Genomic DNA, 11,678 nt, shown 5'->3' with positions numbered 1-11,678 from the left:
TGTCTGTCTGCTGGCAAAATCGGAAGGAACGGTGACGTTGTTCTTAGCTGAACACCATTAAAATGCTCCTGTGGTATCTCTCAATAGAGGTGAAAAGCATTTCAGCTTCCTGGAAATGGCCGAAAGAGGCGGCGTGTAGATCAAAGTACGGCGCAGAGCTGGGCTCGTGTTTGCAGGGGTTTTTGAACTGTAGTGAAAACGTTTCTGCAGCTTGCATCGTAATGAGTTAAGTCAGCACGTGAAGCGACTAAAAAAGGCATATTTAAACAGCATCGGGCTATTAACTTTCCTGGGATTTAAGATTTATGTTTAAATATATATTTGGCTGTTAGCAATACCAGCATTTAAACCGTAACGTTGATCTGTTCAACCCTGAAGCAAACCAGCTCTGCCTAACGCAGCTTTGAAGCGACACAGCCAGACCATAATACTGTGGGAGCTTAGACAGCTTTGTCTGTACTTGCATCTCTCTGCATATTTTTCCAGGACTCTGATCTATGTCTGCGATTAATCACTGTCCAGGACGGCTGTTCCCGGTGGTAGAATCCATGAAGTGCTCCAGCTGGGAGAGGTCCTAACGCGTGTGCCTGGCGCTGCGTACGTGCAAACCAGGGCCAGAAATTGCTGGGGCAGCAGGCTCTGGACAGCGAGCCTGCCGTGCCGCCCCAGTGAGTTGTGTGGGTCCTCAGCACTTCTGGAAGTTGTTTTTGTAAGTCTGAGCCGAAAATTTCTTTCCGTTTTTAGAGTTTCTAAATGACTATAATGTTCAGTGTAGTTTAAAAGTCACCAAGGCAGTTGAGACCGGTTGTGCTCTCAGAGTGGGTGGTTTCATGGCTGAACCTCGTATTTGAAAAGCAAAATGTTCTGGTACAGTGTGTTTAAATCCCAGAAAGGTCAAACCAGACTTTCATACTTCAGTTAGATTGACCCTGGTTTGCTGCATGAGACTCTTTAGATAAAGAGGTCTTTCAGGGAAAAGGGGAAAACAAAAATTTTTTTTTCTGAACAGCTTGTGGTGACTCTGTGCACATTCTTGAAGCAAAGGAGTTTGTTCTTGCCCACAGCGTCCCTCCCCGGCATTGTTGAGTGGAAAACTCTTATGCTAATTATATCACTGTCTGTTATCAATAAGAAGTGATTTAATTTCTTTGGCAAAGTGTTGCAACAAGAGCAAATTAGATTGAGAGGCAAAGTGAAATAAAAAATATGCAGCTGTTCTGCCAAACAATGATCCTGACTGTTCACAACATTTTGTTTTAGACTGCCTTGTACACAGAATCCTTTATATTGAAGGTTTTCAAGTCACAATCCACTGCTTGTGCAAGGAAACTAGATTAATAGATTATAAGAGACAAAAGAGACCAAGGTTCATCTGGTTCAGCTTCCTGCATTATGCAGGTCTCTGGATTTTTGTGAATATTTTGCTTTTTCTCATTTGAAAGAATTTAACTGCAGCATAGCTGCATCTTAGATCAGATTTTCATTTTCAAATGGGCTGTGAAAGGGAGTAAAATAAGACTGAATTGTTTCCATCAAAAATCTACCTGACAGACTAGAAATCAAAGTACCTTTTTAAACTTGTCTAGTTTCTGCTTTTCAGTTTCTGGATGTGTCTGTCCCTCAGTCTCCTTGGCAGAGGAATGCTCCATGACCAGATTTCCATCCCCTCATAGCTTTGTGCAGGCTGAGCATTTAGACACTCCATTGCAGGCTGCAGAGCTCCCCCTCGGGTCCGTCTTTGCTAATCCTGTAATTGTTCCTGCTCCAGTTTGTCACCATTTTGATCTGGGCGGAAGGGGACGGAGCCATCGGCAGTGACCATGCCCGAGCCAACAGCCCTCCTGGCTCAGATGTGTCTGTCAGGCATCCAGGGATTACACCAGCCCATGTTCAGCTGGTTTCCCAGCAGGGCTGCTAAAATACTCTCAGATCTGCTCCTTCTTAGGATGACAACCCTGTACTGTAGGATTGTGCTCTTTGTTTTGCATGTTTACTCTGGTCCTCTTGAAAACCCTTGGACAGTGTTGTTGCTTGCAATGGCCTTTTTTAATTTTTATTTGATATTCCCTCCTGATACTGCTGAGTGTCACCTACAAACTTGGTTGGTCATGATTTTATATTTTCTTCCAGATAAACAACCTATCTGCACTGTGGGTGTTTCCTGGTTCCGGGTATGTGTACGCACACCTCAGCAGTGTCAATACTGTGTCAGGAGGAGGTCTGGTTGCACACCATCCCTTGCCACACCCCAGTTGCATGGGAAGAAAGCCCAGTTTAGGAGCTGGAAGGGAGTCAGAGGCACACTGCAACATTTGCCTGCCCTGGTGTCTATTATGTAGCCATTAAATAATGCAGAGCACAAAACAGGTGGTTGCAGGACCCATAAAAGAAAGATGAGAGGTCTGGGGCAGCCTGGTTACAAAATACATTTTGAGACCTTCCTGTTTAGATGGGTTTTTTAGAGGTGATGCCTTATTACATACTCTCTATCCAGCTATTCATTCAAGACCTAAGTACATTAAGGACTTCTTCCCCCCTGCCAAATTTGATTGAGAGTGGAGGAAGGAAGGGGGAAAATGACATATAGCAATACAGTCGCATTAGGCAGTTTTATTTTTAGGAAACCAGGCTAAGAATATCAAAGGAATATTGAGTAGGAATATGGACAGGGTATTTGCCTGTTCAGATTTTCTTGCCATGAAATTTTTCATTCCTTCCTTAGAACAACAGATGATCCGTCTAGGGAATTGTCAGCCAAAATAAGCAACCTGCTGACAGATTTCACCTGTGTCCCAGCATGCTCTGAGGATGCATGGGATGTGAGCCTTGAACAATGACAGGGAATCACTAGGCTGTGTTGTTTGGCTGCCGGGGTGCAGAGATGCATGGTGACACCCAACAGTGGAACAAACATTTACTGTGTTTAAGATCCAGACAAATTTTGATGGATGTGTTGGCTATTTGCCAGAGCTGAGGGGGTTTTTTGTTACTTTTTAAACTGTATGTGTTCATATTATTTCTGCTAGTATTATGACAAAGCTACCTCTGTAAGGTACGGAGTGAGTGCTTTCAGAGATCTGATCTTTCTTGAGCTATAAAGGAATAAAGAAGCTGTTTCAACACCTGACTTGCAGAATGTTTTGTGTTGCTTCTTGCCTATTGAAATGCAGCTGCCATTGAAATGCTGTGATCCCATCAGGATGTAGAACTGGTTATTTTTAAGAATGCTTTCAAGCTTATAAAAATCATGAAATAAATCAAGACGGTTGGCAATTCTAATCAGCATTCTAAAGCCATCAAATTACAAAACAGTTCAGTGCTTCATGGCCCCTGAACAGTACAGTTTTACAGAAATAAAAGAGAAAGAATGAAAGGAATGTACCATTTAAAGATGCCGGGCACTTGCAAAGCTTGCATCAAAAGGAAATGAAGATACAAATAAGTAATCTAAAAGGATATTTATGCATTAAATTACTTGTGTCTCTGGACACTTCATTAAACAGTCTGGATGTGATGGTAGCTGGGGACCTGGGAACGTTTTTAACACATGCAGCACATTCAAGGAACATTCTGATTATAAGTGATGGAGTATAAAACGTTGCAGCCAGAAACTGATGACAAAGATCAAATGGAATGAGTTCAGCTTACAAATCAGAGCAGGGTCTCCCACTGGTGCGATGTGACACGAGACCAAGACTTTGTTTTGCCCTTGACATTGCCACTATTGCTCTCAATCCCGCAGTTAAAGATTTGCATCTTGATTTATTGTTTGACAGGACAGTGGGGAGTGTCCCAGCTGGTCCCCCGAGCCCTGGGTTGCTGCCGAATGGGCCCGAAGGCGCTGGATCGGTGAAGGCTGTGCTGTCCATGGCTCCCTGTGCTGCTGCGCTACAGCAGCTCCCAGTTGCTAAGCAGCTGCAGGGCTGTCTCTGCCTGTGCTGTATGAGGGGAACAGCACGGGTTCCTCTTGATTGCTGGAGAGGAGCAGGCAACATGGAAACGGGAGCAGTGGCCGTGGCAAAATCGTTCCATTGCTGGCTGGCTCATGGACCCGCTGGCAGAAACGCTGGAGCGAGGAGAAGGGACACTCGGTGGAGCAGGGGGTGGCAGGAGGGGAGGGGAGAGCCAACATATGTGCACAGCAGAGGCTACAAAGACAGCAGATCCTGGCAGAGCAGGGGGCACACACTGAGGAGAAAGGAATGGGAGAGAGGCCAAAGGCACAGTGCAGAATTAAGAAAAAAAAAAACCCAGGAGGAGAGTGTGGCATATGGAGAGGGGAAATAAAGCAGAACTTGCACAGCCTGCGAATAATTGAATAGAAAACACAGGAAGAGGGAAGGAGCTTGATTCATTGGTGCCCTTCCCCTTGTGGAGACAGCTACAGCCAGGAAGAGGAGGTGTGGAATACAACAGCATCCTTCATGTTTCACAGTGAACTGTAGGTTTTACATTTCAACCCATTGCCATTTGTGGTTTTCTGCTTTCATAGCCCATGCCTTTTGTTCAGACTTGATTCCTGCATGCTCTGTTCTTATCTTTGTCTACTTTCTGATTTATTTTTTAACTTGCTTTAGCTTTTTTTTAAGGTAACTTTTAATTAAAATATGTTTTCCAGATATTTTAGTTGTTTTAACCTTCCAGAGGGCAGGCTAGTTTCTAACTGAAGTTATTTTCCACTAAATCCATACAGCCATTGCTGCATTTCTCCCTGTCTCTCTCCTGGGAGCTGCTGCTAGAGGACAGAATTTTGTTTGCTTCCTGACACCTTCCCCTGCACGTTGTCTTTCCCTTTCCCTGGGCAGTGCCTGCCAGCAGTCCGGAAGGACTTGCAGTTAGCAGCGTGCAGGAAGTGGTTTCTGTGGCAGTAAGTTATCACAAGCGCCTGACGTGTTGCATAAAGGGGAGTAAAAAAGGTGTCACGAACATATGCAGGGGGTTCTGACCAAAAGGGATCCTTAGTTTCACCACCACTGCCCACATGAAAAAGCACTTAGTGTCAGCACCTAATGTGCAATTGGCTGCAGAATAAGAAATGCCAGTGGAGCTGGCAGGGAAGCAGGAAAGCTGGACGTTCCTCTCTCTGGCTCCTCCAGGCACAGGACTGAGGGGCACGGCTTGTGCAGCAGGGTGGGGAGAGGAATTTAAGCTCATGCAGCTGTTGCTCCACTGTGACCAGCCCAGGCTTGCTTGGAGGCCTTTCTACTGAGAACACTTTTCCCCAGGTCCAAAAGTGAGTCCTAAAAGGAAAATGGAGGTGCCCACTCAGATCTACAGTGGAAAGGATTTGCTGTGGGTGCTGTGGGTGTAGTTCAGGCCAATAAAATACTTGACAAATATGCAGCCAGATGTGTTCTATACTTAGAAAATTTTTGTCTAAGATGTCTGATTTGGGGGGATGCTGTATTTGCTTCCTTCTTCCATTTGCCTGGAGCTCTTATCTTTGAACAGGCACTGTCTGTACTATTGTTAGACTCCCAAGACCATTAAAGGTCTTTGAACACTGACATTTTACAAGCAGATTCAGCTGTCATTCACACAGGGGCATTTTTAGCCTTATGAGAGACGTAAATTTAATTAGAACAGTTTTAACCAGGAAATCTCCCTACCTTAAGAAATCAGAGCTACTGTGTTAGTCCCAATAAGGAACTGGGAACTTGACAATGTGCCTGTTGTTATGAAAAGATTCAGGAAGGGTGAGATGTGTGTAGGAAGGGAGAAATGCACAGGAAATGTGCCATCAAGGACAGAGGTGTGGAGCAGGGCAGGGCAGTATGCCAGACCCAGCACATTCAGCTTGCTGCTCTCTGTGTCTGCCCTCACAACCCAACATCACTGCTTGAACACCTTCCTGACCTGCTCTGGTGACTCTCAGCGAGGACATCCAGCCAGGCCACTCTGCACTGTCAGCCCATCCAGCTCCCACAAACCAGGCACAGGCCAAGAATCACAGCTCTAAAGCAAACATCACTCAATTACAAACTGGGTTTATTTCCAGCGCCTCAAGTTATTAATTAACCTGCTCTGAGCGTCGCTGTTCCTGTGCAGGATTTGCTCTGGCCAGGTTATGGCTGCTCTCAGGTCTGAGAGAAACTCAGTCTGGGCCTGTCCTTTGCCTGGCCATGCTCTGACAAGCCACAAGCTCCTCTGGCTCCTGCCAAACCTCCACCTCTGTAAACCAGCAGCTTGCCAGCCAGACAACGACAGAGCAAGCGCTTCCCACTTAGCTCTACCCATACATCCAGCACTCCACAAAAAGCAGGCAGAAATTGTGGTGTCACCCATATGAACAGAGGATTTTATCATCTCTTCAGTCTGCCATTGCTGCCTTCCTGTGGGAAATTTGGACAGATACCAGAGGGGAGGATGCAAACTTCACGTTAACTGCCCTTTAATGTCAGTGCTATGCATTACTCAGCAAAAACATGGCCCTATTTAATCCACAGTCCATTCTCTTATAGCCTACTTCACCATCTTTTATTCTCCCCCTATGAATATTCCCAGTTTCCCTGCATCCTTGTCCAAAAGGTTTGAGAGCTTTCTGCTTGTGCCAGGTGCAAGAGTGCAGGAATGACGTGTTGATCAAAGCCTGACTCACGACTCTGTAAAACACACACTTGTTCAGGTTGTGCTGTAGCTCACATAGTGAAAAGCATATTTAGGAAGCCAAACCTGGGTTCACTTAAACTAGATGTTCTCTAAAACCTCACAAAAAAGTACAACTCCACGTATTTCAGGTTTAGAGGAATTTTCCAACAGAATTTTGGGGAGCGTAACCCAGATCTGGCAATCCACAGTTGACTCACCCACTCTATATCAATCCCTACTGTGTAAGCTAAAGCAGCTGCCTGCAACTCCTGCTCTGATGCCGTGGTCCTCTTAATTAACACACACTCCTCTTGGATTTAGTCTTCCCTTGTTTCTGAACCAGCAAGTACATTAAAAGAAAATATCTCTATCCACATAATTATGTAATTTGGGAATGAGAGAAGAAGGGAAAAGTGATCTGAAGGAAGTAGATACTTCAGAGAGCGCTCCAATTTTGAAAAAAATAATGTCTTTGTGTTTGCTGGGTTAGGTGGAGTGTTGGGTAATGAAAACACAGGAAGGCCTAAGCCAGAGGGATTTTAGAGGTTATACTAAAGGCATTGGTTGGATACTGGCTAAGAACACATTGTGTTGCAAGCAAAGCTATTTGTAACCCTTTTCCCTAAATTTCCCCAAATTACTCCTGATAGGGTGTGTTCTCTGCTGCAGATCTGGATGTGGGAGAGCATCTCATGGTGACTAATTTCATGCAGATTTGTAGCAGAGCCTTGATCTCTGTCAGCCTTGGGCAAGGCTGTGCCTTATTCCTGAACCTGCTGCTTCTGGCTGTTTGCATGGCAAAAGCAAGCCCAGCTCCCAAGGCAAACACAGCTGCAGATCTCACCTGAAACGAGGCGTTCTGAATCCCTCTCTCTCCGCCAAACCTCCAGATTGCCTTCCCAGCACAGAGGCAGGGGTTGAGATCCAGCATTGCTGTGGTAGCTCTGCCAGCCCGTGGTGACAAATTCCCGCCCATGGCTCAGGGAAGCTGTGCCATCACATCTGGGAGACACACATCCCCCAGATCTGTGGGGGCAGATCTGTGGAGGTGTTGGCAGACACTTGCCTGTTCATTTCATGCTTTCAGAGATCATTCGTTGTGTTTGATGTTGAGGAAAGCATAGGATGATCCTAACCTTGTGTTACCTGTTTTTCACAAAAGAATTTGGCTTGAGAGTTTATGCTCTAGTGAGCAACAGAAACTTGAAACTGCCTCTAAGCACCTATTGTATCAGGATGAGATTCTACCATGTTGATTTACTTCATGTTCATAAAATGGGGTGTTTTTCTCCCACAGATGCGAAGCCAAGAACTCCGTTTCTAATGAAAGGTGAAATTCAAAACACAGCACATTGGCCATTTGTGTATCAGGTAGGCCATATTTGGCCCACATGGTTGGCACCCCTGATTTAGAGAATACCAGAGAAAATAACCCGAGAAACAGTTTGTGTTCCCTATAAATAGCTGCTCACCAGGTAGTTGTGAGTGTGCTGTCTACGAATGAAGTTTGTCCAAACTACATCAAAGTGCCTGAATGTTCTCTGCCTGATTTTGCTGAGTTGTGTGTCTTAATTTTTCTCACACCTCGTGTTGCAGACCCTTGTCCTGTTTTCTTTCCCAGCCCTCTGAACTCCCTGGTAGCATTTGGACAGATTTTATGCAGAGTTTGTCCAAAGATTTCTGCACTGATTTAGTGCTTGGGCTACTTGAGCCAAGTGAAACAGGAACTACTTCCAAGGCATGAAAAGGCAGAAAGGAAATTTTCTTATTGAAATATAATTTTTCCATATTACTTAATAGTCTAGAAAGTTAATGCCTTTCTGGCAGCATTTCCTACTGGGAAAAAAGTATGGTTCCTACTCAGCCAAACAACAATGTAATAATGCTTTAGGTTGGGTTAAACGTCTTAGAAACTGGCAGGTGTCACAGCCACCTTGCCTTCAGTGAAAAAGGCAATTGAGAGCCCTTATGGAACAAGGGATTTACATCAGTAGGAGCTACTACACAAAAAACCAGGCACATGGCAAGGTTTGAATAGATGGTGAATCATGTGGCCCAAGGGACTTTTCAGGATGGGGGCGTGTGTGTAAAATATCAGGCCATGAGGACCAGATGGTTGAGCTCTGCATGTGCGAGAGGAACAGCAAGAAACGCTGCAGAAATGGAGACAGAGAAGCTGCTGAAAGTCAAGGACACTGGGGAGCTTTGATTTTGGAAATTGTATGGAGAGTTTAGTGAGGGTCAGAGCAGTGTTGGCACTGTGAGCAAAAGCACAACTGAAAAACAATTTTGTACATTTGTTCTGTAAAAAGGATGAATCACCTTTAGTAGTATACACCTGCTTTGTCATAGGCTTCTCCTCTCACTCTGACTCTGTCATCAGAACTTTGTGCTGTGTGCAGGGACAGTTCAGCTCTCCCACATCATAGTTCCCCCTTCCTTCTGTGCCCTGTCCATTCTAAATTCCATGGGGCAAGGACTCTCCCTCAGTAAGACTCTGTGTGCACGTGACAAACAATTGCTGGCCTTGTGCAATATCTGAAATTTATCAGAGATTCACTTGACTTACTTGGTAAATCCCATTCCTTAGGGTCTGTCTTTCCTATTGTAAATTTTTCAAGGCATTGCTCTTGCTCAGTACATGCTGTAGTGGGAATTCATAGCTGAAAACACAAATAATTAATGTCACTGGTAATGTTAAAAAATAAATATTTAAGGCTATGTCTTGTTATGCACTTTCTTAACTAAGTTTATGAATATTTCCTTGGACACAAATGGGATTAGTTGTTATGTTGAAGTCTTTGTAAGCTGGGGCCTGTGTTATGAAGAAAAAAATTAATTGTATTTCAAAAATGTAGTTCCAAAGACAATAAGGAGGAACAGGTCCCCATTCTTGTCCGGCTTGTGTTACCAAATAAGCTAACAAAATGAGTATGCAGCAGATGGTGTGTGCAAACAATGTTGAACCTAATCTGTGAGTCTTTTTTGGGTGTTTTCCTAGCTTACCTGAATTACCCATCAATATCACCCAGAGTATTAAAGCATCTTTTAAAAATCATGAACTCCCAGCAGTTTTCATAAGCAGTGTGTTAACCTTTCACTCCTTCCTAATTTTTTCCTTGGCGATCACGAAGCAACAAATTGGTACCAAGACTGGAGCACAGATATTTTCCATACCCCACTAAAGCCCTGGTTTTTTTGTGCTCACTGAGAATTTCCACACACACATTGACCCCTGAGCTGCAGATGCATAAGCTTTTGATGAAAGAACTTGTGCCGAAATCAATATACAGGCCAAAACTGAACTAGAGAAGGACGGTTGCAATTAGTAATTATTAGATTTGAATTTCACTAGTAGAGGGTTGAATCTTCTTCCATTTAGATCAGTGGCACAATTCCATTTTAGATTTTGCGTTTTTGGAGTCAGCAAAATAGGCTCAGCTTTTGCCCAAAATCAAATGATATGCCTGAAGCACTGCATAGCTGTTAATTAAAATTAAGTACCTGAGACACTGAAATGTTATAGTTCTTCCATACAAAGTTGACTCATTACAAGTAGAACGTCCATTACTTAAAAACAGTCTTTGGAGTGTTTACAGTTGGATTTATAATCTGCTCATTTTATGTTGTTTAATCCAAAATCTAAAGGTGTACAAATCTGTAAGTTTCAATAAGTATAAAATGTGTAAGGAGACAAAACTGTGAGAAACGTAAAGATTGTTTCGTGACTTGGGAAAAAAACCCCAAAAACAAAGAAAGAAACAAACAAACAACAAAAAAAGCAAACCCCACAAATTAATAATGAACCACAAAATACTTTTATCCCCCCAAAAATCCCCTTTTGGCAATGATTGACTGGAAAATAAAACCTGAATTCTTCAGTCACAGGAAGACTGTTAACTCTACTTGCTGATTGTATCATACATAGTGTGATGCTGGTTTTGAGCATCATTTTAGGATTAAACAAATCCTTTCCTGGCCCATCCATTCCTGTGCCATCAGATTGCCCTCACCCATTACAGTGGACAGGAGCTGGTGGCTTTTCCTGTGTTCCAGATAAGATTTATGTGGTTCATAAAGCATTTTTTTGACAGCTTCTATGTGCTTGCATCAACTTTTTCCTCGGTAAAATGGTGAATTTTAAACAGGTGTGAATTCGACTGCCTTTTAATTATTATAATTTGAATCATGTGACACTTCGTTGGGTATTAGAGGTCCTTTTTCGTCTCAATTGCAGAAATATCCTTTTCTAGCTTTTTGTTTCCCCTGTGCACAAAGCAGGATCCTCGTTGCCCGGGTGCAGTGGTGTTTGTATTGGGTCTGGAAGGCCATCTAGTGACACAACCGTGCAGGGGAAAATGCAAAGCCCTACTCGAATTGTGGTTTTGCGTTTTTTTCCTAGTTGAATTAAATAGTCTTGCTACAGCCGAGCATGTTCTTAGGGGTTTGTTGCTATTCCCACAAGTAGTATTAAAAAAAAAAAAAAAAAAAGGAATTGTTTATTTCTTAAAAACAAACAGGGTTTACTTAAGATAGAGCACATTGTTAATTTCTGCCAGGAAAGAAACACCTTTTTTTGGTGCCGAATGGTGGTAGATTGGCACTGAGCAGTTCTGTCCAAAACTCAGTGTCACTTCCCTGACCTATGCATTGGAGCCAAACATAATCCAGCAACTGTCATCCCCTTCCAGCGCCAAACATACGCAGCTGTTGTGGTCCCCTGCCTTCCACGGTACCAAAAAACACCATGTGGAAGTCTGGGGCCACCACATCTCTGCAATTACAATGTGAAATTCCAGTTATTTTTGCAGCTCACCTTGAGTGGTGAGCAGATGATGAGCAGAGCTGTCGGTTCTTACCCAAGCAATAAATCAGTAGAAAACAAGCAGTGAGTCACTGCCAGTGCCAGCACCAAGGTGCCTTCCCGGGGGTATCTCGCGGGTCTCTGCCTGCCCTCACCGTGGCTGGCACTGCTCGGCCTTCGGGACTGGACACACACCCACGCTGAACTGGAGCCGTCCCTCGGCGCTGGAGGGGCTCCCTGTGGGAATAAACGGAAATCGGAATAAATAAATGGTTATGAGGTGTGT

At 43.9% G+C, this 11,678-nt stretch overlaps 1 protein-coding gene and 1 long non-coding RNA gene across 2 annotated transcripts in view; one reads left to right on the top strand and one right to left on the bottom strand.

Annotated features, from left to right (window-relative positions):
• Positions 1 to 511: 511 nt before the first annotated feature.
• Positions 512 to 11,678, top strand: part of RHOF (ras homolog family member F, filopodia associated) — a gene marked incomplete at its 5' end in the record, with an annotated part of 22,403 nt that continues 11,236 nt past the window's right edge. Inside the window, one exon of the mRNA XM_017734710.1 lies at positions 512 to 709. Coding sequence (XP_017590199.1) covers positions 512 to 709 — 198 coding nt within the window. The remainder of the gene's footprint in view (positions 710 to 11,678) is intronic.
• Positions 3,777 to 8,235, bottom strand: LOC108446862. Its single transcript, XR_001862188.1, has 2 exons — positions 7,433 to 8,235; positions 3,777 to 4,066 (listed from the first exon to the last, which is right to left on the bottom strand). It is a non-coding gene; the product is annotated as an uncharacterized LOC108446862 (long non-coding RNA).

Source organism: Corvus brachyrhynchos, unplaced genomic scaffold, assembly GCF_000691975.1.
Source record: "Corvus brachyrhynchos isolate BGI_N302 unplaced genomic scaffold, ASM69197v1 scaffold114, whole genome shotgun sequence".
Lineage (NCBI taxonomy): Eukaryota > Metazoa > Chordata > Aves > Passeriformes > Corvidae > Corvus > Corvus brachyrhynchos.
Note: the sequence above shows the minus strand (reverse complement) of the source record. Positions and strands in the feature narration are given on the sequence as shown.